General features: G+C 48.1%; 1 protein-coding gene across 3 annotated transcripts in view; it reads left to right on the top strand.

Moving 5' to 3' along the window:
- The window catches only part of DAGLA (diacylglycerol lipase alpha), a 56,818-nt gene that overhangs the window by 19,910 nt on the left and 10,126 nt on the right, over nucleotides 1-26,782 (top strand). The window contains exons 1-16 of one of the 3 annotated variants that reach the window (XM_053980540.1): nucleotides 2,140-2,194; nucleotides 4,866-5,004; nucleotides 5,639-5,850; nucleotides 7,793-7,894; nucleotides 8,354-8,492; nucleotides 11,743-11,830; nucleotides 15,351-15,485; nucleotides 16,139-16,216; nucleotides 17,054-17,178; nucleotides 18,117-18,273; nucleotides 18,471-18,554; nucleotides 18,674-18,751; nucleotides 22,617-22,697; nucleotides 23,990-24,132; nucleotides 25,372-25,440; nucleotides 26,394-26,466. In XM_053980540.1, coding sequence (XP_053836515.1) covers nucleotides 4,910-5,004; nucleotides 5,639-5,850; nucleotides 7,793-7,894; nucleotides 8,354-8,492; nucleotides 11,743-11,830; nucleotides 15,351-15,485; nucleotides 16,139-16,216; nucleotides 17,054-17,178; nucleotides 18,117-18,273; nucleotides 18,471-18,554; nucleotides 18,674-18,751; nucleotides 22,617-22,697; nucleotides 23,990-24,132; nucleotides 25,372-25,440; nucleotides 26,394-26,466 — 1,659 coding nt within the window. In that variant the 5' untranslated portion in view covers nucleotides 2,140-2,194; nucleotides 4,866-4,909. Of the gene's footprint in view, nucleotides 1-2,139; nucleotides 2,195-4,865; nucleotides 5,005-5,638; nucleotides 5,851-7,792; nucleotides 7,895-8,353; nucleotides 8,493-11,742; nucleotides 11,831-15,350; nucleotides 15,486-16,138; nucleotides 16,217-17,053; nucleotides 17,179-18,116; nucleotides 18,274-18,470; nucleotides 18,555-18,673; nucleotides 18,752-22,616; nucleotides 22,698-23,989; nucleotides 24,133-25,371; nucleotides 25,441-26,393; nucleotides 26,467-26,782 lie in introns of those variants that run through there. The other 2 variants (XM_053980539.1, XM_053980541.1) reach the window with 2 other exon arrangements.

Raw genomic sequence — 26,782 nt, forward strand, 5'->3', positions numbered from 1 at the left:
AAAAAGCTGCTGTGGGAGGTGCCAGGACACAAAGCTCCTTTGGCTTTGGTTTTCCTGCTGCATTTCCCAAGAAGTTGAGCTGGGAGCTGGCAAGCCTGGGCTTGAACTTCCCAGTGGGACAGCAGGTTGGGACATTCCTGGGGAACATAGTGACATTTTAGAAAGGGAAAGGGATCCTGGGAAGGGCAGCATTCCAGGACATGGTGCTGGATTTCTGTGGAACAGCAAAGGGCTTTGTCCTTTAGCGACACCTGGAACCATCCACTGAGACCTACAAATCCTTTTTTTTTTTTGGTGAATTCTGTAGCCCTGAGCAGTGAAGGCAAACATCTGGCTTATTTTGAGGGAATTTCCTTGGCTGAGTCACCCTGGAGGACTCTGGAATTTGTAGAGGCCAGCTGGAAGAGGGTGCTGGCAGAGATGAGATGGGATTACTTTGTCATACCTGGGTCTTGTGAAAGTGCCATCAGGTGCCTGAGGGAAAAGGTAGGGAAGGAATATTGGGATAACAGGGCTTCCTCCATGCAGACATCCCCAGGGATCTGGCAGAGGGAGAAAAAACTCCCAGCAGATCCAATTTCAGCCTGGGTTTGGCCTCCCATCTTTTGCTCTGAACAGCAGGAGGTTGGGAACCAGGGGAGGTTTTGGGGGAATCCTGAGTTAGCCTGTGGATGAAGGGATGGGGAATTGCATGGGGTTGTGAACCTTTGGATGCAGGGATGGAGAATTGCAAGGAGTTGTAAGCATGTGGATGCAGGATTGGGAATTTGCAGGGGGTTGTGAGCCTGTGGATGCAGGAATGGAGAATTGCAGGGAGTTGTGAACCTGTGGATGCAGGGATGAGCAATTGCAGGGGATTGTGAGCCTGTGGATGCCGGAATGGGGATTTACAGGGATGGGGAATTACAGAGGTTTGTGAGCCTGTGGATATAGGGGTGGGGAATTGCAGGAGGTGGTGAGCTTGTGGATGCAAGGATGGGGAATTGCAGGGAGTTGTGAACCTGTGGATGCAGGGATGGGGATTTGCAGGGGGTTGTGAGCCTGTGGATGCAGGAATAGGGATTTGCAGGGATGGGGAATTACAGAGGTTTGTGAACCTTTGGATATAGGGATGGGGAATTGCAGGGGATTGTGAGCCTGTGGATGCAAGGGTGAGGATTGCAGGGGCTTGGAGCATTGGGCTGTGTGGGTGCCTCGGGAATCTTCGATTCTGGGAGCTTGGAGCAATTCCTGCTTGGATTTGGGTGGAAGGAGTGGGTGACTCTGGGGGTGTTGCTGTGGTGTGGGTTGGTTCCTGGCATACAGGATCCAGGCACAGCCTTTTTCCTTCAGTTTTATTTCCTGGTGTACTTCTCCCTAAGGAGGCTCATGTCAGATGGGATGGGCTGTTGGATTAGCCTAAGTCTCCGAGGTTTAGCTGGAATGTTGTCTCACTAGCGTTTTTCTCCCTTGCTCTTTTCCCTAAGCCTTTCCCTACAGACAGCTAATTCTCCCCTTCCCCCACATCCTGTCATAGCCCAGAGCATGTCACAAGGAATTAACGGCTGGAGAGGCCGGGAGAGGCTCCTCTGGAACAGTCTCTCTTTTCTGTGCCCGGGGTGGCCCCCTCTGTGTGTCCCTTTTGTGTCCCATCCAAGTCCCCTCCCCCTGGCCATTCACCGGAGAGTCCACGGCCAGGAGCCTTTCCCAGCCCGATGCCGTGGCTGTGTCCGAGGGCTCCCGGCAGCGCTCCCGGTTTCTCGGTGGGAAGAGGGAGGAGGTTTGTGCCGCTCGAGGGTTTTCCTCCTCTCCCGGCTCCGCATCTCTGACAGCATCGCCCGCTCTCGCTCCCAGTCCTCCTTCCCACAATCCACGTACAATCTCCTCAGAATAGGGATGATGTCACTTCCTTCCAGAGGGTGCTGGGGGGTGTGGAAGGGGGGAGTCACGACCTCTGGCTCTCGGCATTCCCGGTGGATAAATGAGGTGCAGGGAGGGAGTTGCTCTGAGGATGATGCCCGGCTCTGTCGGCAGGCAGATCCCAGTTTCCCAGTTCCCACGCCGTGCTTCCCTTTGCCGAGTGGGATTTTCAATGGCTGCAGGAAGAGTTTGCTGTTCCCTCCTGAGCTTGTGATGCCTATCTCCCTGGATATGCACTTTTCCTGAAATCCCCTTCTGGGAGAGAAGGATGCGCAGCAGCTGGACCACATGCCATGTAAGATTCCTGCTTCCCTAGATCTTGCCTGGCTCTGAGGGGACTCCTTGTGCATGTGCTTCCCTTATTTCAGTGTTGGGAGCTTGGGGCTGCTTGTACTGGGATTCAGCTTTCAAGACCCTGGGAATGTTTGGCTCTTTCCAGCAGTTTTAGGGACAGTGTGAGGGTTCTTGCTGTCACAGAGCCAGGGTCAGTGGTCTCAGGGCTCTTTGCACTCCAGCCTTCCGGTTCCTCCCAGTTCCTCTGCTGGATCGTATCTTCAGCATCTTAAAACACAGTTCCTGGGATATGCTGTGCTGGAATGAAGCTGAAGAGTCCTCACAGTGACAGCTTTTTCTGGTGGGTTTTCCAGTCTCAGGCCCTCCGTCATCTCCCTCCTTTCCAAAGCAGGGGCAAAGCCCTGAACCTCCTGGTTTAAACTGAGGAATCTTTGGGAATAAATTGGGAATGTTCCTGCCCAGGGAGTCTGATAAGTGGAGTGACAGTTCCACAGTGAGTATTCCCATATGTGACAATGAGTGACAGGCTTCTCTGCTCTGTCCCCATCTGTTGCTGTGGATAAGGAATCCACATTGGATATTTGTTGCTGTCGTTGATATCCTGCTTCTCAAACTGGGAGAGGGTGGTGGGAACTGGGAGAGCCCAACTGGAAGGGTGAAAGAGTTCCAGAAAGCGCGTTGGTGGGATGCAGCCGAGGGATGACGGGAATGGAGCTGGGCTGGGAAGTGCTGGAGGTGTATCCAGGGTTTGTGATATCCCAGCTGTCCTGGGTGGTGAATGACAGGCACGATGGGGCTGGGAGGGAGTCTCCAGATGGCCAGAGGAGTGAAGGTAGAGCTGGAATGTACCCAGTGCTCTGATTATTCTGCGCTGAGGAAGTGGGAATCCAAATGGCATTGGAATTTCGCATTTGCTTTGTCTGTGGAACGGAGCGTTTCCTTCAACTGAGTGACAGGCTGGATGCACCCTGTTAACTGTGGAATCTCCTGGAATTTGAGGGGATTGTGTAGGTTTTCAGTAATGGGTGGCTGAAACAGGTTGGAAGATCCATTCTGGTGCCTGTGGGTGTTGGCACAGGAGAGGAGACTCTGGATTTGGGATATTCTGGGAAGTGGTGGGGTAACCATACCTGACTGCTGGTTTGAATTTAGTGGGACAGAGTAGGAATTGGTGCCATGGGCTGTCTCAAACCTAACATTTGTGTTATCTGGAAGGTTCAACTTAGTTTAAATCATGAGCAACCTGGACTTGTGGGAAGTGTCCCAATCCATGACAGGGAGATGGAACTGGATCATCTTCAAGCTCCCTTCGTATCCAAATGATGCTGGAGTTCTATGGATGTCGTTCCCTTTCTGATTTGTTTTACCCACAGCAGTAAATTAGGGACATCATATCCAAGTGTGGGTTTTTTTTGCCTGGTACAGGAAGTATCACAGGTGATATTCCCTTGGGAATGCTGTTGGAAATCCTGTTGTAAGTAATGGATGAGGACACTTTGTCCTGATCTGGCAGTGTGCTGTTGGGCTCGCAGAGGCAAAAATCCAAGAGCACTTAAGGATTTGCAAGTGCTTTGGAACAGCATGGCCACTGCAGGCCATGGGTGGAGCACTCCAGCAGCAGTGCACAGATGTGGGAACTGGGAGGTTGGTGGAGTTGGGAACTGAGATGGATCAATTGGGAGAGCTTGGAGCAGAGAGGCGTAGGTGAGGTGTAGCATTCCTTGGTAGCACAGGTAAGAGGTGGGACAGGGATTAGGGCATGGAAAAGGGACAGGACTGGTCCCCAAATCCAGAAATCCCTGGTGGCTGTGGCCAGAGTGCAGAGACCATCCTGGATTTGGCAAAACAAAGGAAAATTCCTGGTAGCGGGTCATGTGTTGAGCCAGGAAGGCAGGAGTGGGATAAGGTGTGCTGCCAGAGTCCCTCTGCAGCAGCTTGGAGTACGGCCAGCTGGGATGGAGTGGGATGGCTGTGTTGGAGGAGGCTGGAGCACCCTGTGCAGTCTCGTGACTTTGCACCACTCCTGTTTCTATTTTCCAAAGGGTTTGGGAAGCCCTAAAAATAGGAGCACAAACAAAACCCAGGGAGGAACAGCAGCTCCTCAGTCTCCCACCTTGGAATTTGTTGTGCTTGTCAGGGCTGGTGCGGATGCAACAGAGATGTGGAGCTGGCAGGATGTTCCTGCTGGTCCAGGGGGAGATCTCCTAGGAGTCAATATCCTCACTGGAAGTGCTGTTGGGAGCCAGTCCATAGCTCCCCAGATGCTGCCACTGGCTGTTAATGGATATTTTGGCTTCCTGAGCCAAGTGTGGGGGGGAGAATTGTTTGACAACAACAGCCTAGCAGGAGGTTTGTGCATGGAAAAACAGTAATAAGGTTTTCCAGAGATTTGAGGCCAGGGTGACCTGTCCCAAATCCCACGGTGGCTGCTCACCATCACAGCCTAACAGGATTCCAGGTAATCCCATGAAGTGGAGCTGGATGAGTTACACACCGGCTTCACCTAATACTTCCCACTCCTTCAGCTCCCAGCCCTCCTTCCCGAGCATGCCATGCCCCCTGGTGCTGGAAGGAAGCAGCTCTGGGATAAACCAGGATGGCTCCCAGGTTGTGGGACTCTCCAGAGGGGGCTGGAGAGGCTCAGCAGCAGCTTTGCTTCCATTCTTTTCCAGGAGGTGAGTGCTGTGCCTGCTGAACTTCCCGGGACCCGCCAGCCATGCCAGGGATTGTCGTGTTCCGCCGGCGCTGGTCTGTGGGCAGCGATGACCTGGTTCTGCCAGCCGTCTTCCTCTTCCTCCTTCACACCACCTGGTAAGTGAGAAGGGCACAAGGATGCTTGGAATTCACCCAGGAATTCTTCTGGCTATTTCTGGCATGGAAATTCTCCCTGCAATTCTACATGGGGCCAGAAAGTTTGGTTGGGGCATTCCTGATGAACACCAACATTTTTCCAGCTTCTGTTTTCGTAGCTTAGTTCTGTTCCAAGGTCTAGCCTAGTTCCAAAGAACCTGACCAGAGCTTCTTGTTATCCTCCTGTGCCACTCAGGATTCTCCACTAGAATTTAGGGCTGTGTTTCTGTACAGATGCTCAGAAAAAACAAGCACGGAATCCTGGAATGGTTTGGGTTGGAAGAGGCCTCAAAGACCATCCAATTCCAACTCCCTGCCATGGGCAGGGACAGCTCCCACTAGGTTGCTCCAAGCCCCATCCAACTTGGCCTTGAATGCTTCCAAGGGATGTGGCAGCCATAACTTCTCTGGAGTGGTAAAACCCATGGGATAATGTGGCATGGATGAAATGGTTCAGACGGGGGTAGCAGGGCCTCTGGATGGCTTGTGGAGATTTGGGGCCCAAATGAAGATTAATGTAAGGAGCTGTGGGACACTGAGGGAGGAAGCAGCTGTGGGGTATTCCATGGTTTCCCTTGGCTTTCCTGCCCGGCAGGTTTGTGATTCTCTCAGTGGTGCTCTTCGGGCTGGTGTACAATCCCAACGAGACGTGCTCCCTGAACCTGGTGGACCACGGCCGGGGCTACCTGGGAATCCTGCTGAGCTGCATGATCGCCGAGCTGGCCATCATCTGGCTGAGCATGCGCGGGAGCATCCTGTACACGGAGCCGCGGGATTCCATGCAGTACGTCCTCTATGTCCGACTGGGTAAGCGGCCGGAGTCTCCACACTTCTGTGTGCTCTTCCCTGGAGCCTCCCCTCCCTGCCTAGTGTGGCTCCTCTGGCATGGCCAGATGGCTGCCAGGATGTGCCGTGCATCCCGATGAATCCATAGGCTGCGCCTTGTCACAGCTGTCAGACTGGCAGGCGATGTCCCAAATAGCCTCCTTTTCCTCTCATGGAATCTGCTCCCCTTCTGTCTCTCTTTTCCCCCTTACATTTTGCAAGGATAGAGGCATAAATCCCGAAGGTTCTGACCCCAAGATGTTGCCTCTTGACTCACCTGATCCATCCATCCAAGCACTGGGAGGAAAATAGGTTTTCCACCTGCTCACTTTCTTTCTATAAGCAATTCCTGTCTCGCTCCCTCTCCAAAAACTAGAGCAGGGAAGAGAATTATTCCTTGATCCCTCATTCCCTTTTAGCTTGTTTTGCCTGGGTTCTGTTGCCTTCCAGGTACAGAAATTTAATCAGATTTTTCTGTGCCAAATGAAGGTTTTAAGAGAAAAATCTTTGGGGATGCAGAGCCAAACCCATTCCAAACAAATCATCCTGTGGGTTTGCATCCCTGCTTTTTGCTGGGTTGTTTTCCTGCAGAATCCACTAAAATAGGGATAACCTTGCTTGAAAGCTTAGTCTGGAAGACTTGGAATGCTCAGTGCAAGTCATTAACGCAAACAGCAAACAAATCTCCCTCTCCAGCCTTCCAGCCAGTCTCCCTAGGGAAGCATGGAGAGCCTGGCAGTTTGTGCTAAAACCAGACTAAGTGGGGCAGAGGAGGTAGGGAGAATCCAAATAAAGGTTTTCCTGTCCCCCAAAACATCCCTTCTTCTTCCTTAAACTCTGTCTGCTCAGGAGTGGGATTTCCTCTGGATTTTGGGACCTGTATTCCCTTTTTCCTGGGTATTTTGCTCCTGGTGGTTGATCAGTTGTGCTGATGGAAGTAGGAGCGTGACCAGTGCGTGGGCAAGGTCCATGTGACTATCCCAATTTAAGCATGTGCTGTTTAATGCAGAGGAATTTAGGGAATTAACTCCAATGTGAACCTGGGAATGTCTCATCCCTGCTCCTGCCCTGCAGCAGGCAAAGGGGAGAGGAGCCAAGGCAAGCAAAACCTAACTCAGGCATAAATTGGGTTCATCAGGAATCAGTCCCAGCCCTGATTCCTTGCCCAGGAAAGCTCTGTCTCCTGGAACTGGTCTTTCCAGGTCTGTAGTGAAGCCACTTATGGAAAGATTCCGTGCCAGCAGGAGATAAGGAGGGTGAGTGGGATAAGCCAGGCTGGATTTAGTCTCAGTTCTACCAAAATTTAGGCTATCCCAAGCAAGGTATTCACCTTCTCCACACCTGATTGCCCACGTGTCCTTCAGCATTCTGGGGAAAAAGTGGGAGGATGGGCACTTCAGAGCAGTTTCCCAGCTTTTTTTTGTTCCAGGGAAGCACTGTTGATCCCCAGTTTCTAGTTTGCTATCGGAGTCACATGCAAAACTAAGGAGCTCCTTAGGCGCTGTCTCCTTGGAACTGTTATGGGAAGGGCTGCAAAGGTGCTGAGAATGTTTGCTAAGCATAGTGAGCAGGATTAATCCTGGATCCACATGCTCATATATTTTGGATCCATGAGTCAGGCCAGCTGTCTGAGGTAGTTAAGATTTGGGTCCTGTCATTCCTGCTGCCTCAGGGAGTCTTTCCAGCAGCGTGGGAGGAAGGTCTGGATCTCTGATTCATACCTGTGACACAACCAAGGGCACTGACCCCTCCACAATCCCATCTTTTTGGAGTCATTTGGAACATGTCGCACTTTGGGCTCATATCCTTACACATCCCCTTCCAATGCGTTTTTATACCTATTCCTTGTGAGAAAATGGGGAGAGGAGCACATCCTTAGGGAAAAAAAGGCTGCTGTCATCCGTGCCGTTCCTTTTTTTTCCAGCGATCCTGGTGATTGAGTTTGTGTACGCCATCGTGGGCATCGTGTGGCTGACACAGTACTACACCTCCTGCAACGACATCACAGCCAAGAGTGTCACCCTGGGTACGGAGCTGGAATGTGGCCTGGGAGCATTCTGACGGATTGGCGGGCACCCTTCATTCCCGCCTGTGCCGATTGACTCTGGGCAGTGGATGGGAGTTGTCAATGTGGGGCTTGTTTTCCTGTTTATTGCTCGGAACAGTCGTTCCATTCATCCGCCCGTGCTGCCGGCACTCAGGCAGGGATCTGTGTTCCCAGGGAAGGGCAGTCTGTAAATTCCGCTTTCCCCCTTCAGAATGGTTTTACTGTTTTCCTGGAAGCCTTTCCTAGTCTCCTGGTGGGGATGATGTTAATGGTGCAGTCCCGGATACTCAGGGAGCATTTAATGGCCCCATAAAACAGCCGGAAGACTCACCCAGCTGTGGCTTAAAAGCCTTTCCAGAGGATTTCCTTCTGCTGCGGGAGTTTGGGATGGGAAGTAAGGGCCGGAGCACGTGACTCCTGTTTTTCTTTTTTTTCCAGGAATGGTGGTGTGCAACTGGGTGGTGATCCTGAGTGTGTGCATCACTGTGCTGTGTGTCTTCGATCCCACGGGACGCACTTTCGTCAAGCTCCGCGCCACCAAGCGCCGGCAGCGCAACCTAAGGACCTACAACCTCAGGTAAGGCAGCATTCCATGGGATCCCAGAATTCCGGGGTGCCTTGGGCGCAAGGGACCTTAAAGGTCATTGAATTCCAACCCCCTGCCATGTGCAGGGATGCCTTCCACTAGACAAGGTAGCTCCAGCCTGGCCTTGGACACTTCCAGGGATGGGGCATCCACCGCTTCTCTGGGAAACCTGTTCCAGGGCCTCACCCCCACACAGGGAAGCATCTCTTCCCAATGTCCCATCTGTCCCTGCCTTCTCTCTGTCAGTGCCATTTCCCATTGTCCTGTCCCTCCAGCCCCTTGTCCAAAGTCCCTCTCCAGCTCTCTTGGATCCACTTTAGGCACTTTAAGATCTCTCTGGAGCCTTCTCTTGTCCAGACTGAGCATTCCCAGCTCTCCCAGCTTGTCTTCACAGCAGACTGAATTTCCCTTCTATTCAAGGACACAGAGATTTAAGGAAAGAAGCAATGGAGGGTTTCAGCGTTATCAATGCTGTGTCCTCATGGCTACAGGCACCCAAAATCCTCCTCAAGCCAGGGAATTCCAGGATGGTTTGGGCTGGAAGGGATCTTAAAGGCCTTTAAGCCATGGGCAGGGACACCTTCCACTATACCAGGTTGTTCCAAGCTCTGTACAAGCTGTCCTGAAACACTTCCAGGGATGAGGCAACCACAGCTTCCCAGGGCAAGGTTTCTGGAAGGGTGTCCTGCTTTTTTGGGATCTTGCCCTTCTCCTTGCCTTGCTGCAGGGACCATTCTGCTCTGCTGAAGGGGATTTTGGGAGGATGCACCTCCCTGTCAGGTGCTGTGCGTGGGCACCTACATCCAAAGGAGGCAAAGCCATGCAGAATCCAGATGGATTCTGCCTTAATTGCTGGATTTGTGGATCCTCATGGACCCTGCTGACTACAACAACCTGTTTGTCCATATCCCATAGCAGTGTTTTCGGTGGAAACAGTGAGTGTGTGCTTAAATTTTCCTTACTTCGAGGCAGCATCTCCTTCCAAATCCCCTTTCTTCCTTTATTTTCCTCTCCAAAATCCAACCTTTTGCCCTGAGGTTTCTCCTATTTAGTCTTGGCCAAGGAACAATTCCATTTGTGTTGGCAGTCAGCTCTTTTAATTAAGAATTGATTCCATCTTGGAGCTCCCCAGATGGGGAGAGAAAAAGCTTTTTTTCACCAAGCAAAGCTTTTTCTGAAGGATTTTTTCCAGTAGGGGACAACACAAACAGGCTTTGTTTCCTTTGATATGTGACTGTCCTTGAGGAATGTAGTTTTGGAGGGCATCAGGATCCAAGGGATAAAAAATGAGGCTTTCAAAAACCACTCTGTAAATTTCCCATTTTTCATTGGGTTTGTGTATTTTCTGTATTCCAGTGACTTGGAATGAGGTCCCTTTTGAGGGAAAACTAGGCTTTTCTAAGGATAGTGCATCAAGTTCTGTGGGAAGGAGCCTGAGTTTTTTTTGTGGAATGCCAGATATTCCTCCTGACCTTTCCAATATGGTACAGTGGCCTGGAATATTTGGAATTAGTGCCTAGCATGGTGATTGCTCCTTGGAATCAGGACATTCCCAGGAAGATAAGAAGGATGATACTGTGGATGTAGTACTGCATCCAAGGAAAAAATTCTGGACTGGAATGGTTTTCCCAGAGCAGCTGTGGCTACTCCATCCCTGGAAATGTTCAAGGGTGGATGGGGCTTGGAGCAATCTGGGACAGTGGGAGCTGTCCCTGCTCATGGCAGGGCGTGAAACTGGATGAGCTTTATGGTCCCTTCCATCCCAAACCATTCCAGAATTTTATGATGATTTTTCCAAAGCAAATCTGAGCTCCACAGCTTGCACAAGTAAATTCAAACCAACCCCAAAATTGTCTCCTCTGTGGGGAATTTTGAGATCCCAGAAAGCTGAGTGAAGGCCTTTCTCCCTTGGCCAGGTTTTTCCCTCCAGGCCTGCAGCATTTATGGAGAGCTTGTTCCTGCTGTTCATGGATTTTCCCTCTGGAAGGGGAATGTTAACAGCTGTTAACAAGCAAACACTGTGGGCTATGATGTGAAAAACAAACATCAAATGTGACTGTTCACTGCTCAAACAATTGTTTCCAAAGGATATATTCCCAACTTCTCCCTCTTGCTGAAAAAAATCCTTTCCAAGGAATAGAAGAGGAAGTTCTCTACCTGGCTGGATTGTGTTCCATGGTAGTTTTCCTTTCCCAGTGGCATCGTGGTATGTGTGGGCTGGGAAAAAGAAATAACCCAATAAAAGGCTTGGCTCTCTGTGCCAAGGCTTTTCCAAGGAGCTTTGGAGCTCCTACTGAACGTGTGGAAGTTTGGCGTTAGGAAGAAAGAATTTGGGAAAAGATGGAGCGAAAACAGCTCAGAGTACACATGGTTGTTGAAACCCACTAGGGAAATTCTGGAGTTCTTTGGAATCTGGTGGAGCAAAGCCCTGCTGCCACTCATATTCCCATTCCTCTTCTGAAAGGTTATGGAGAGCTGTTTTCAGATACTCAGGCAGGAGCTGATGGATTCCTGTGGGATCTGCTCCTTCCATTTCAATCAAATATTCCTTTGCCAGCATCTTTTCATTCCAGGTGCAACCCACTTTCTGGGATTGGGCTTATCCTGATGGGATACCCTGCCAGAAAATGGAGTGGTGTTTTATTTTGGATTGCTCTGACTTGGATTGAATCTGTGTTTCCCTAAAAAAACGAGGAGCTGTGGACTTCATGGAGCTTGGCACTCTGGCACAGAATCAGTCCCTACTTCCATGGCAGGGGGTGGAACACAATGATCCTAAAAGTCCCTTCCAACCCAAAGCATTCCATGATTCTGTGACTGGGAAAAATTGAATGTCTGAAATGCTCTGGGTCTCTTGTGCCATTCCCACTCCCTCATCCTGAGGTAATTTTTTTCCTCCTGAGTGTTTGCATATCCTGGCACATGGAGCAGGTGCCAAATTGCAATAGGAGCTTCATTCCATGCATCCCATTCAGGCAGGACACCAGGTATCTAAACACAGTGCTTGATCCTGTGGTTTCACCCTTCTCTGGAGCATATCCAGGGAAGGGAATGGAGCTGAGGCAGGAGCTGGAGCACCAGGGGTGGCTGAGAGAGCTGAGAGGACTCAGCCTGGGGGAAAGGAGGACTGGGGGAACCTTATCCCATTTTTCCAGGGACAGCACAGGCTGTCCCACTCCATGTTGGATCCTATGCTGTGTTCTGCCTCTCCTCACATTCCTGCTCTCCCCTTTATTCCCAGACATCGCCTGGAAGAGGGACAAGCCAGCAGCTGGACACGCAGGCTCAAAGTGTTCCTTTGCTGCACACGGACAAAGGACTCCCAGTCGGTGGGTACCAAAAATCTCCTGTTGGGAATCAAAATATCAGTGGGAGAAATCACTGTTTTCCCTTAGGTTAGGATCACATTTGGCAGCACTTCCTGGGCAGCTCCTGGTTCCCTTTATCAGCCCCTTCCTGAGCTCTTTCTTCTGTTGTTTCCATCAGTTTCACACCCTTAAGGAGGAGAATTTGAAAATGGGAAAACAAAACCTGGAAGGATCACCAAAATCCTTCTGGATCTCCTGACAATCAAAAACTGTCTAATCCATAGATCCACGTGAAGATCACAGGGAATTTTTATGTGCTGCCATTGGGATTTTCCATTGCTGTTCTCTAGCAGGGAAGGGTAAAGGCCTTGAAATTCCTTCTCCAAAAGTTATCATTCCATTCTCCTTAGCATCACTAGGATCAGGTTTGTGCCTGAGGGTGGGATTCACCAGCATTCCTGAGGACCTGCTGGAGAGGCAAGTCAAACTTTGGCACTGGAAAAATGTGCTTTTGATTTAACTAATTTGGCTAAAATTCTGATGATTTGAGGACTCCTGAAGGAACCAGCAGACCCAAGGAATTGTTCCCAAAGGGAGGAGAAAGCCATAAAAATCAGGAGATTTGTGTACTTGCAGACACTGAGCTCTGAATTAGTTACAACCTCTCAGGGAAAAAGCTGGGATTTATCAAGGACATTCCAACAAAACCAGCAGTGGCCAAAAAAATCCGCCCAGACGTTTAACTCCAGTTAGAAGGGCACGGAAAATGACAGGGAAAACACCAAGGGACCAACCACAGCCGCCGTGTCCTCACTAAATATAGCCCAGAGTTCGTGCTCCAAAAGGATGCAGCAGGAAAAGGAGCACATTGGAAAGGATGTGAACGTGGAGAGGAAGAGAAATGAGACTGGGATTGATATCTCCAAAGGGAAAGTGGAAAAATAAAGGAGAGTCAGGTGAATGTTTGTTCTTCCCAGGTGATGAATTGGATTAACAGCATTTCTTAGGGAGTGCTGTGGAATTATCCACTGGTGCAGCTTCCAGAGTGTGGAAGGCTGCAGGAATTGTCACAGGCCTTGCGCAGAAATCCAGCACCATGTCCCGGAATGCTGCCCCTCCCAGGATCCCTTTCCCTGGCTGAAATGCCACCATGTTCCCTGGGAATGTCCTGGGAAGTTCAAGCCCAGGCCTGCCAGCTCCCAGCTTCTTTGCTGGGGAAATCTATCTGGAAATCCATCTGGAAAACAGAGACCAAAGGAGCTTTGTGCCCTGGCAGCTCCCACAGCAGCTTTTCCTTGGTGTTCCAGAGCAGAGGTGCTTCCCTTCTCCCTGAGAGCACATCCAGGTAACCTTGCCCAGGTGCCGGAGACTCCTGTCCTGAGGGCACAGTATGGATGCTGCATCCTGGGAGAAAGAGCCCTGACAGACACCTGAATGCCCTGAGCAACTCCCATTTTAATCAGGATTGTAAAGTATTCCAAATATTTTGAGTTCTTTTTAACAATCTTTCCATTCTTCAGTGACTGTTTCTCTTTTTTTTTTTTAAGCTTGGAATAAAAGTGGATTCCAAATGCCTCGCATTCCTCGTGCTGTTGAATTTCCACTTTACATCCAGCTTTTGAGCAATTCCCAGCCTCTTTTCTCTGCAGGAACAAGCCCTGATGTTGTGTCCTGGCATGGCAGCGTGTGGAATGAATGAGCACGTAATGGATCAGAAATTAATCCATTGCTGCCTATCCCAGACTCCATGGGAAAAAAAAAAAAAAAAAAAGTAACAGCAGAGGATCATTGTCCTCTGGGCTGGAAAAGTGTTTTATGGGATGGACATGGCTTTGGGGAAAGGATCTGGGGTGAAGTCTGAAGCCTCAGAGCCTTCAGGGTCTGTAGCAGAGCACTCCAGGTGGTCAAACAGGAATAATGTCAGGTGTTCCCACAAAAAGCTGTTCCTTTGGAGCGGAAAATATGCGTTGAACTTCCATCAGGGCCTTTTTTTGTCAGGGCATCCAGGGATGTAGCTGCCACTTTGGATTAATGGGTGTTTGTCTTGTTTCCTTTGGAGGCTCCTGGCATTTCTTGTGAGCTCACAGGAGCCATGCTAGGATTGATGAGGTCAGGATTTCAAGGATACTGCGGTTGGAATGCCGTTGGCTTTCCAAAGGCACTGCTGGCACGGAGAGTTGGCACCTGGAGCCCCAGTTCTTAATGGGGATTTAACTGACTTTTGTAGGGAAGTGAAAAATGACAGAAAGTCATCCCACACGCCAGGAGTTTGGCAGGGATAAAAGGATGTAGGTCATTCCTGCAGGAAAGAGAAGGGATTTACTGTCTTGATGGTCAAAGAAGGGAGAGGAGTTCTCTATTCTTGAGTGCTCGGGGTTTCCACAACACTCCAGTCTTGTGGGTTTTGATGCTGGATAAAGGATACTATGAAAACACACGATAAAGGTTCAGGTGAGGCTGTGATCATCCTTGTAGGAATAGTTTTGGGTGGCAGGAGTCAAATATGGACCATTGGTCGGTACAGCTCCACGTTTTGTTGCTCCAGCCTCTGGATCATCCTTGTCTTTAGGCTGGAGTAATGACAGGTCAGCACTGACCCACATTCCAGCCCCTCTCCAGCCTCCCAAAATATTCTCCTGTAAGGTCTTGTGTTTTTTTTTTTTTTTCTGTAGCACAGAGCAAAAAGTGGGAAAAGGACATTTCTTCTCAAAATATCTCTGTACCTCTGCTCCAGAGCCTTTGCTTGACCCTCTCAGGTCACTTCCATTTCTGTCCCTCCTTTTTTGGGTTCGGTCACCTTCATTCCTGGGAATTCTGCATTCAGTGTCTCAGTTTTTACTTTTCACGCCTTTTTGCTTGGTTGTCATCCAAAGTAAACCTGGAAAAGCCTGACAATATGGGCAAAAGGATCCCAGGCCTGGGATAAATTTGGGCAGAAGGATCCCAGGTCTGGAATCAGTACAGGTAAGTTAAATGTGGGCAAAAGGGTCTCAGGTCTGGGGTAAATTTAGGGAAAGGTTCCCAGGTTTGAGTTAAGTTTGGGCAAGAGTATCTCAGGTCTGGGATGAATATGGGAAAAAGGATCCCAGGGCAAAGTTAGAGCTGAAGAGACTCTTACATAGGACAAAATTAGTGGTTTTTCCTCATGGAATGGCCTTTATTCTGCTTTAGAGGAGAAAGGATGACTCCGAGGTAGCACTGGATTGGGATTTGATTGGTTTTCATCCCATTTTCTCTGTTTTGTTTAATAGAGAAAGCCAAAACCATTCCCTTTCCCTCCCTTTGTCCTGTGTGAGCTGTTTGGATGTCGAGGTGCCCACACACGGCACAAATCCAGCCCCCGAGTGGGACTGTGGAAAATAAACAAGACACAATAATCATGTGATTAGTCCAGATCTGGCATTCCCTGCAGGAATCTTGTGGCTGTTTCGGAGGCTGAGCTCCAGAAATGAGTCCACTTCTCACTTTGTGTCCTGTTTTGAGGCTTCCCACACCCCAACTCCTCCTCCTCCTCCAACCCCTCTCTCCCTGGATTTTGCAGGACGCCTACTCTGAGATCGCCTACCTTTTTGCGGAATTTTTCCGAGACCTGGACATCGTCCCCTCTGACATCATTGCGGGGCTGGTTCTCCTGCGGCAGCGGCAGCGGGCCAAGCGCAATGCCGTGCTGGATGAGGTGGGAAAACCTGGGAATCTCTTCCCAGCTGCCCTGGGATTCCCTGGGAAACAGCTGCCCACCTCATTTCTGGGCTGTTCTCACTCGCTGAGGTGGAAAAGAAAAATAATGGCAACTTCAGCAGCTTTTCCCAAGTTTTTCCCTGTCAAAGGGCTCAGCTGGTGCTGAGTCAAGTCTGGAATCTGGATTGATCCTCTCCAGACAGGTGGTAAAGGAGGAGCTCTTGATCCCAAAAGGGCCTCCAAGGGGGTTGTAGGTACTTGGAAATGAATGGGAAGATTATTCCCACTGTACAAAGATATGGAGAAGACTGCAGCAATCTGCAGGGGGAAAAATTCCTAAATCTCCAAGCCGCTACTGAGGTTTGCAAATTGTCAAGCCAATAGGAAATGGATTTATTTTATTGGAGTTTTCCCCTTGATTTGGGATTCAGGAAAATTTCCCAGTTTTCCAAACTGCTGTTGAGGTTTGAAGATTCCCAGCCCAGTAGGAAATTGATTTCTTTTAATAATTTTGAGTTGGGATTCAAATCAGGCATAAAATCAGGAATAAAAACATTGGAAGTATTTGAGGGGCCTGGTTGGGATATTTGAGAGTGGATTTTTATCTTGCTGTCACACACAAGAATTTTTCTGTGTATTTGTGACTTTCAGGCAAACAATGACATTTTAGCTTTCCTGTCTGGAATGCCAGTGACCAGGAACACCAAATACCTGGATCTGAAGAATGCGGTAAGTCCCTGGGATGTGGGATCCTCCAAACCCACCTATGATCCTTGTTTTCTTTTCCTCACTGGCTTCTCTTATGCCTTTCTGCCCCTCTTTGAAATAATACAAGGAATTCCATGGGAATGGAATAAAACTTAATCTTTGGAGGCTTGATGACGCGATATTGCTGCAAGAGAGTCAGCACTGTTATTCCTAATTTATTCCAGATTTTGATTCATCTCTGCTTTTGGTTTATCCCTAATTTATCTCTGATTTAGATTTGTCTGATTTATCCCTGATTTTGATTTATCTCTGATTTTGATTTTCCTGCCCAATTTTCCCGCCTCACTTTACCACCAAATTTCCACCCCTTCATTATCCCCCCGCCATTTTCCCCTTCAGCTCTTCCTCCAATTTACCTCCAATTTCTCCCTGATGTTTCCCTGATTTTCCCCTCTGATTATCCTGCTGTGTTTAACTCCAACCCCTGATCCAGAGCTTTAATAACTGAGCTTTTATAGGATGTAACTGCTTCACATGACCCTAAATTGGCTTTGTGGCCCTCTCCAGGCCTCCTCTGGCCTGCTGGAAAGGGGATATTTAGGGAGCTCATTTCCAAATCTGCAGGAAGCAGCTTCCTTGGCAGCATGGTGGGATACCCAGAGAATTCCTCAGGAAATCAGGCAGAGAAATCTTTGGGAGGGGGTGGCTCTTGCCTGGCATCCCCACCTCGCTCTCCTCAGTCACCGCAGCGCGGCTGGGAGAGGGGGCTGGCGCTCGGCACGTGCCTAACTACGAAAAAAGGGAATGGAGGGGGGAATTCCAAGAGATTCCAGGCTCAGGGAGTCCCGTGTCTTCCAGCAAGAGATGCAGCGGTACCGGGAGGTGTGTTACTACATGCTCTTCGCCTTGGCTGCCTATGGATGGCCCATTTACCTCATGAGGAAGCCCACGTGTGGACTCTGCCGCCTGGCCAGATCCTGCTCGTGAGTGCCCACCCTCATCCCTTTGTTCCTGCCTGGTTTTCTCACATTTAGGAACAGCCTTTGTTTTTCCCCATGTTTATTTCATCCCCTTGGTGCTTCGTCCCTGCTCGATTTCTTTTCTGCCTTTTTCTCCTTATGTTTTTTTCTTTCTATCTCTCTGGGCTTCATATTCCAAAGGCTTTCTGAATCCCTTCCAGTTCCTAGTACATAAACCAGCCTGTCCTCTGCTCCGTCCTCTCTGGAGCATGGAACAGCCAGCGGAGACAACTCACCTGGCACAACACCAAGTCCAAAAAGAGCTTCTTGGAGCTCAAAAATCAGGGAGTTGACATTTGGGTCCTGATTAAAAGACCTCCAAGATTTGCCTGGCTTGGGCTGTGCTCCCTCAGATTAATTGGATTTTTCCAACTCAGAATGTTTGCCCCGGTGCAAGGGTTTGTTTCCAGCTGCCAGAATTCTGTCACCGGATTCAATTTGGGGATGAGCTTTTGGCATTTCCTTGGCTATTGGGAGAAATGTGATTCCTTGGGAATACTTTTATTTGTGAGAGAGAAAGAAGGAAAATCAACCTGCGCTTCTCTTTTTATTTTGGGATGATTCTAAATGCTTTTTTTTCCTGTAAATAAATCTGGAGCTCGGTCTGTGTTGACTTTTCCACATTGAAGCACTGGAAAACTGCGCTTCCAAGGATAGTATCCTTTGAGGAGCCATCCCACCCCACCATCCTTGGATTCCTTGGGAACTGGCTGCATTGTAGCTCTCTCTGGTGTTCAAAAGGAAAATTGCACCTGATCCCAGATTTTGAGGCTGTTTCATGGCTTTATCCTTCACTTGGCACTCACTGCCATTGGGATGAGGTTTGGAGGGTCCGCCTTTCCTCTAGGAATGCTACTCTAAATCCAGCCTTTTTCCCTCAAAGCCGTGCTTCCTCCCCGCAGATGTTGCTGCCTGTGCCCGTCGCGCCCGCGCTACGCTCCCGGCGTCACCATTGAGGAGGACAATTGCTGTGGCTGCAATGCCATCGCCATCCGGCGCCACTTCCTGGACGAGAACATGACCTCCGTGGACATCGTCTACACTTCCTGCCACGATGCTGTAAGGACAATCCCAGACCCCCTTCCCAAGGGGATTCACCCACTTCCGCTGTAGTGAGACAAAGAAGGGAAATGAAGCCTTTTTCTCTTCCATTTCCACCAAAAAATTCTGTTATTTGGACACAAATCCTGTCACGCGCTCTGCCTCCTTTTGCCCGAGGATAATCCAACAGGAATGTCTCTCCCGATCTCTTCCAGGTTTATGAAACCCCTTTCTACGTCGCTGTGGACCACGACAAGAAGAAGGTGGTCATCAGCATCCGGGGAACTCTGTCCCCAAAAGTAAGTGGGATATGCAGTGGCCTCCTTGGTGGATATTGCAGAGAGTTGGAGCCCTTCCGAATTTGGAATCCTGACTTGGGTTTGACTCACCTGAAGCAAGGTGACTGCTTTTCTTCCAGGATGCCCTGACGGATCTGACGGGGGATGCAGAGCGCCTGCCGGTTGAGGGGCACCATGGAACATGGCTGGGACACAAGGTGGGGAATACAAAGGGAAAACGATCCCAAACCAAATAAAACCCCATGGATTTTGTAAATTATTTCACTTTTAAATTATAAACCCCTGAATGATCTTAATTACTTGAAAAAGAAGTTACAGAAAGGGCTTTGAGGTGTTAAATAATTAGTGGGAGCAGTTAAAATCACTGGGCGTGTAATTAAAAACTCCGTACAATTAGAGAATTCCAAATTTGGAAAGGCATCGTGGAGACCCACAATGAAATTCCTGGAGCCACTCAAATTACTTTTTCTTCCAACAACCTTTAAGGAATTTTCAATCAAAGCCTGAGAATGTGCTTAAAATTCTGCTGTGATGGGAATGTCCTCAAAGGATACTGGCAGGACTCGGATCCGTGAAATTAGATGGGTGCTCTGTGTCTGTGAGCAGCTCTGGGCTGGCTGAATCCATTTATTCCAGAGCTGACCTTTGCCCCTGTCTGGCAAAGAAACAATGTGCTGAGTTTTTAAGATGATCAGGAATTTGGCAGCTTCCAAAGCTGCAGTGCCAAGCTGGGAAAGGAAACTCCAGAGTGAAGGTTGGAAGGAACAGAGCAGTTGCTGGAAGTGCTGCTGGGGGGGATGAGGTGTCGCTCCAGGTGGGATGTGGAGCTTGGAAGTCCTTGGAAGACATGAGTTGGGAACTCCAGCTTGCCTCATACCAAACCTCTTCCCTCTGCTTTAGGAAATAGAATCATGGAATCCTGGGATGGTTTGGGCTGGAAGGGACTTAAAAGATCCTGTTCCAATCCCTGCCACAGGCTGGGACACCTTGGAGGATGGTTCTTGGTGCAACCTGGATTAGTGGAAGGTGTCCTTGTTCATGGGCCAGGCATGGGCTTTTAGGTCCCTTCCAATCCAAACCACTCCAGAATTCCATGATTCAGTGAAAATCCAGGAATTGATCCTTGCAGAAATTGGATTTGCTTTTGATCTTTATATGAAAATATTCCTCCACTGGCGACTTCCACGAAACATTATCGGTTTATTCCCTTTGTTCCAGACAGAGCTTTTATTTGTCCTTTGTGTTATTTCTTTTTTTGGGATTGCTGCCAGGAGAGAAATATTCACTTTCTCTGGAATTATTATCAATATTAATCTGCAGACAATAATGTGCTGTTGATTCCTGAGGGAAAACTAAAGGAGATAATGGAATTCTAAATGCATTTTTAATGTCCAGGAGTCAAGTTTAATATCCAAACAAATCCAGTGTCTCACTTACACATTTAATTTGGAAACAAGGACTTGGCTACGTGGGAGCTTTCCCAGGATTTGTTTCATTTGGGGTGTTTTCCTGCTGATTCTGTCCCACCCATCCCCGGGGGTGTCCATCAGCCATCCTAAAATTCCAAGTCTTGATGTTTACATGAAATTTTTTATCACTCCACAGCTCCAATGTCACAATTAAAAAAAATATTTATCAGGCCTCTGAGCTATTCTCGATCAAAAAATAGAGCTGGAACTAAAGTTTAGGGATTAGAATGCAAAAAAAAAAAAAAGGGGATTATAACTCAAAGAAGAATCCAACTTAACTATTTTTGCAATAAAGTCCACTGATTTTATAGCAAAGTTAATTTTAAAAATAATCCTCAGCCAAAGGGGTGAATCCAGATTTAACTGTTGAACTCCCAGGACAAAATTATTGAAAATAGGATGTTATAGACCTTTGTTTCCTGGTGTTGAGCCAACCAGGCGGACAAGGAGCTGCTGGAAAGTCCTGGAAGCTCAGCCATGATCCCAGTAATGAGAATTTCCAACATTTTTCTCTCATAAATAGCCCCTTCTGAGGGATTTCCCCCCAAATTTCAAATATCCCAGAGCAGTTTTGTGCCTTTGGGATGCAAAACGATGCAGAATATTTACATTCCCTTTCTCTAAATCCTTGATCCGTTTGGTTATTTACATGTGAACTTGCAAAATTAAGCCCAAATAGTTTTATTGACTTGAAATTGGATTTGTTTCCCAGAGAATTTACGGATGCTACATCCCTGGAAGTGTCCAAGACCAGGTTAGATAGGGCTTGGAGCAAGCTGGGCTAATGGAACATGTCCCTGTCCATGGAATGGGAGGATCCTTAAGGTCCCTTTCAACCCAAACCAGGATTCCATGAATTTTAGGGAATTTTTCCAATGGAAAATCTAAATGGAAGTTTGCAGTCTCGTTCTGTAATAATTAAAATCCCTGTCTCCATTAGGATATAATTACCAAAAACATGTCCCAAAGGCTGACTAACATCCCAGCAGTGCCATCACCGTGGATTTGGGTCACGCTCTCTAAAAATAGAATCCCAAACTCACAGTGGGAATTTGGATCAGTGGCCTGCTGCTCATTTCTCATTAGGATTGGGAATGGAGACTCTTCTGGAAGCTGGAGAGCTGCAGGGAGCTGGGATAAGGCACAACCACTGTGGTGTTTTTTGGTGGTGGCAGCATCCCATATATCTCATTTCCATGGAGTGGGGTCTCCACTGTCCTGCTTCCCCTCTCCAGTATCCAGATTGTGATCAAAGACATTTTGGATACTGAGGACCTGGAAAAATCCATGGTTCTTTGCTTTCTTTTCTTCACTGGCTTCTCATGCCTTTTTGCCCCTCTTTGAAATGATCCAAGAAATTCCATAAGAATGGAATAAAACTTGATCTCTGGAGGCTTGGTGAGGTGATATTGATGCAAGACAGTCAGCACTGTTATTCCTGACTTATTCCTGATTTATCCCTGATTTAGATTTTCCTGCCCAATTTTCCCACCAAATTCCCACCTCCTCATTTTCCCCCCACCATTTTCCCCCTCAGCTCTTCCTCTGATTTCCCTTTGATGTTTCCCTGATTTTCCCCTCTCATTATCCTGCTGTGTTTAACTCCAACCCCCAATCCAGCTCTCCAGGATAACTGAGGTTTTATATATTATTATTTATATATTTTTTCCTTTGCTTTTGGAGCCAGGAATCCTTTCATATTTCTGAGGTGGAGAGTGAGCCCCAGATAACATTCCCATTGTACTTACACCATTTTAAGATAGGGATTTAAAGGAAAGCAGCCAAGGAGATGATTTGCCCCATTTCCCTCCATGTTTTGGAGTTCAGGCTCACTTCCCACTGAATTAAACTGTAGCATCATCAGGAATTTATGCAACAAACCAAATTCCAGTTGCTTGTTTATAACTGCACTTGGAATTGCATCAACTACATTTGGAATCACCACACAGATAGAGAAACACTCCTCAGCAGAGACAAGGAATGTTTAGACCCAGATAAGGTCTTTCCCATCTTCCAGCACTCATTAACTTCTAGGGAATAAAAACATTTAATAATTTGTGATGAGTGCCCTCTGACAGCCAAATGCCCTTAATATTGATGGTTGGAGAAGGCAGGAACTAATTCCTAGTGCTGCCACTTTTCCCTTTGATGTTTGTATTAGTATCTCTATTAGAATGATTCACACTTTTATTCCCAGATTAAAATTCCAGATTAAAATGGAAAACTCCTTCCCAGATTTACCTGGAGTAGGATAATTTGGCTTTAAAACCACCAATATTTAGAATATCCAAGTCTATTTCTCTGCTCTGCCCCAGGTCCCTTGGCCTGAAGTACTAAATCCACAATCCTGTGTTTAAGTTAATTGGATTTGGGGTAGTTTTCCCTCTAAAAGCTCAGAAATAGGCCCTTGGAGTGTTCCTTGATTAAGAACTGCCTTTATTCCTTAAACACCGAAACTTTGGAAATGCAGAGGGGAATCAATTCTCCCTCCATCCTGATCCATGCTGAGGGACATTCCAGAGCTTCCTCAGCTTCTGGCTGCTGGATGTTGAGATCCCATTTACATCCTGCTGTGTCTTCCTGCTTCCCACAGGGAATGGTGCTGTCTGCTGAGTACATCAAGAAGAAGCTGGAGCAGGAGATGGTGCTGTCCCAAGCTTTTGGGCGGGATTTGGTGAGTACGAGTTGTCTCTGGACAGAGGATGAGATACCCATTAAAAACTGGGTTTTGAAGGGAATCTCTGTGTCCTTGAGTCTGTTGTATTCATTTCTCAGTTCTTCCTTTAATTCCTGGATTTCCAGCTAGTTACTCATTTCACGTAATAGTTTGGGTTGGAAGGGACCTTAAAGCTCGTCCCATTCCACCCCCTGCCATGGGCAGAGAACATTCCACAAGATCAGGTTGTTCCAAGTCCCATCCAGACTTTCTACAAGGCTTTTTTATTTTGGAAGCACCAATACTGCAGAGCTCCTGATTATTTTCCTTTTCCTGAGGCAGGAAGTTCCACGTGGTAGCAATGAAAGACAGGGAGCATTAAAACCAAATCAGCAGGAACTAAAATCCCATTTTTATGGAGATTTTCTTTGGAATGCGGTGCTGACTGTTCCTGCGGGCACATTCCTGGTGGCAGGGAGATGTCACAGGACTCAAGGGAGATGTTGGGAAACAGCTTGCCTTGGTTTATATGTTGGAAATAGTTGCTGAAGTGCTGCCTTGGGATATTTGGTGGATGGAGGGAGAGATAAACCAGCATCCAGCTTTTTGGGATGGAGCTTCATTCCTCTCTGCCTAGAAAGGGAAAATGGGAATTGTTCCTGTTACTCAGGAGGAATATTTCCTGGCTTTAGGTCCATAAGTGCCATCCCAGGTGCCACCAGCCCAGGACCTGTTTCTGACAGTTGTCAAGGACAGATATTCCAGAGAAAAGTGTCCAGTGAGGTTTAGAGACACTTTCTGTGTGGGCTTGGATGTTATCAGGAGGGACAAAAAGCTCCCATCAAATCCTAAATAATTCAAACAGCTGGCATACCTTTCCTTTTTCTTCCCACCTTCTTTCCTTCAGGAAAGTCCCAGTAGGCCAAATGTAGAATTCAAGAAGTGAATGAATTCCAGCCTCCAGTGAGGCCCTGGCACAGGTTTCCCAGAAAAGCTGTGTCTGCCCCATCCCTGGAAGTGTTCCAACATGGGTTGGATGGGGCTTGGAGCAGCCTGGGCTAATGGAAGGTGTTCCTGCCCATGGCAGAGGGTGGAATGGAATGATCTCTCCCTTCCTTTCCAACCCAAACCGTTTCAGGATTCCGTGATGATTCCGTTATTCAGAACAAGCAAGGAGCCATTCAGCTGGAATCTGGAGTGCTCATGTATAGAAACAAACCCCAAAACTGGGGAAAGGGAGAGATTTGGGGAATAAATTCAATTTGATTTCCAACCTGACCTCGATTCCTTGTTGTTTCCATGTTTTTTAGGGAAGAGGAACAAAACACTACGGCCTGATTGTGGTTGGGCATTCCCTTGGAGCTGGCACAGCTGCCATCCTCTCCTTCCTGCTGCGTCCCCAGTATCCATCCCTGAAGTGCTTTGCTTATTCCCCCCCAGGTGGGCTGCTCAGGTAGGTATTGGGATACACCTGGGATACACTGGATCCTGCTTGCGAGGGAGCAGCGAATGGACAAGGCAGCCTGGAGAAGCCGAGTGTTTCCTCTGGGATATAGTTTGGTATTCAAGTTAGGATGGCAGATGGCTGCTTTCCCAAATATTCTGGTTTATAACTGAATTATCCATGGGTCTAATTTTAATATTAAATAGGTGCAATTTCCTTACTCTCTGCCCACTCCCACTGAATAGATGGAAATAAGGGAGATTCTTGATCAAATGCAGGTATCTGCAGCAGCTGATCCAGTTGTTTGGACTCCTTTTCCAAAGAAATTGGAATTGGAATGTGATTTCTGCCATTCTGCAGTCTAAAATTGCTCACAGGGATTGTTCTGGTTTCCCTCCCTTGGCCAGGGAGAGATTAATTGTGAATCCCTCCCATTATAAATGGGAACAGACCTTCTCGTCATGTCATTCCCAAACAAAACATCCCATTAGATGCTGGGAAGTGAGGGAAGGTCTTCCTGGTCCTGACAGACACCATGGGGATCCTTGGAATCAGCTATGGATCCTGAGAAGCTTCTTGTGGTACTTCCTGCATCATATTCCAAGGGCAGCCAAGGGTTTTAAACCATCCTGCTGCTGAATCTGGATGCTGGCATTCCTTGTTGTAGTATTCCCAGGTGTTCTGCAGCCACAGAGCTGCAGAGTAGGATATTTCATGAGTTGTACAGTGTTCTGCTCCAAACTTCCACTTCTGGATCCCTTGTTAGCTCCTGACTTGAGTAATGCCCAGGATTATCCCTAGGTCAGTGAGGCAGCCTCTGCCTGTGGTAACTGATTGGGAATATCTCCAGGAAACTCAGAGTGGGGATCTTGATTTCTTTCTTCTTGTCTTGGAAGTCAGGTTGCTGCAGAATTTTGCCATTTGAATTCCCCCAAATATTGGGGTATTTCATCCTACATTGTAGCCTCAGGAGCAAGAAATATCTTCTTCTTTGGCTGTCCTGCCATTCCCAAACTATTGGAAAATGACTATGAGGCATTGAGTTCAAGCATTTCCTTTCCCAGCTATATCCAGAGTCATGTGCAGGGAAGTGATTGGGCCATGGGATGTGGAGATCAGGCTCTTCTTCCACAAGGCACAAATCCCCAAAGCCTGGAGCAGCTTGGATTGGGGTTTGTGTGGGTTTCCCTGCCACCAAACTGGGAATGAAACACTGTTTGCTTCTTCTTGCTCCTGTTTCTCTTCCAGTGAGGATGCCATGGAGTATTCCAAGGAGTTTGTGACTGCAGTGGTGCTTGGCAAAGATCTGGTGCCCAGGCAAGTGGAGAAGTGTCTGAATTCCTTGATGAACCTCTGCTGTTCTGTCCCAAATCATCTCTTTCCTGTCCAAAACACTTGGATTGTCTCTGTCTCCAGCTTCCTCATTTTCCTGTCCTTTTATTGTTCCTGATTCCCTGTGTCATTATGTTTTTCCTGGACACCTCTGTTGGGGTTTTTATGGGCAAATCCCTCCCATGTGAAAGAAAAGGTGGAATGCCCTACCTCTGGAATCCCTCCTCGTGATACTTAGAATATCAGGTGTGCCACCTTCCTGATTTCCTCTGTTATCTTGGCCCTGTCCTGGATGCGCTGCCACCTCATTTGGACCAGTTTGTCCCAAAATCCCTGTTCCATGTCACCTTATCTCCAAACCATCTCATTCCTTGTGCCTTGGCATTCCTCACCTTCCTCATCTCCTCTGAGGATACGTTCTGCTGAGCTGGGATTTGGAATGGGAGCCAGGCAACCTGGGATTTACCTGGATGCCACGATCCTGTCCATCTTGTCATCTGCTCAGTGGTGTCATTCAGCTCTAGGACACTTTTCCAACTCACCTGTTCTGTGCCATCTTCATCATCACCTCCCTCCTTCCCTGTTCACTGACCCTATCCTGGTTATTTTCCTGGTAATTCCCTGGGGTCTCTCACTCCTGGCTCCTGCACCTGGGTGATGCCACAGCCCACCTCTGAATCCATCTGCTCCATGTTGTATCTTTAGTGTCCTTTTAAACACAGTGCCTCATTTACTGTGCTACATATCCTTCTTGTCCTGTTCCCTGCCCAGGTGTTGTGAATATATTTCCCCCTCTTCCATAACCCATAATTTCCTTTGTTTCCAGACTCAATTCTGCTTTTCCAGAATCACATCTTAATCCCTTCCAGAATCACATCTTAATCCCTTCCAGAATCACATCTTCCTCTTTTCCATGGTCACATCTTCCTCTCTTCCAGGATTGGGCTCTCTCAGCTGGAGGGATTTCGCCGGCAGCTTCTGGATGTTCTCCAAAGAAGCACCAAACCAAAGGTAAGAGGGAAGAACGAACACCTGGAGACATCTCTGAGCAGGGAGGGGGAATTTTACTGGCAGGAAGGGCGGGTTTCCTCCAGGTCTCCTCAGGATCATTATTTAGGGAACCAGAGGAATGATGGAAAGAGCTGGAGAGCTCAGTGGGATCATTCTGGCTCACTTGCTGAAACTTCACCATCACAGATCCCAAATAACTGAGCAGCGAATTTTCTGTCTGAGCCTCTTTTGAAGTCTGTATTCCAAGTGTGGATTTTCCTGGCCAGTTAAAACTGGGAACAGGCTGGAAGTGCAGCAGCTGCTGTGCTTGTCAGAA

The sequence above is a fragment of the Vidua macroura genome, chromosome 6 (genome assembly GCF_024509145.1).
Source record: "Vidua macroura isolate BioBank_ID:100142 chromosome 6, ASM2450914v1, whole genome shotgun sequence".
Lineage (NCBI taxonomy): Eukaryota > Metazoa > Chordata > Aves > Passeriformes > Viduidae > Vidua > Vidua macroura.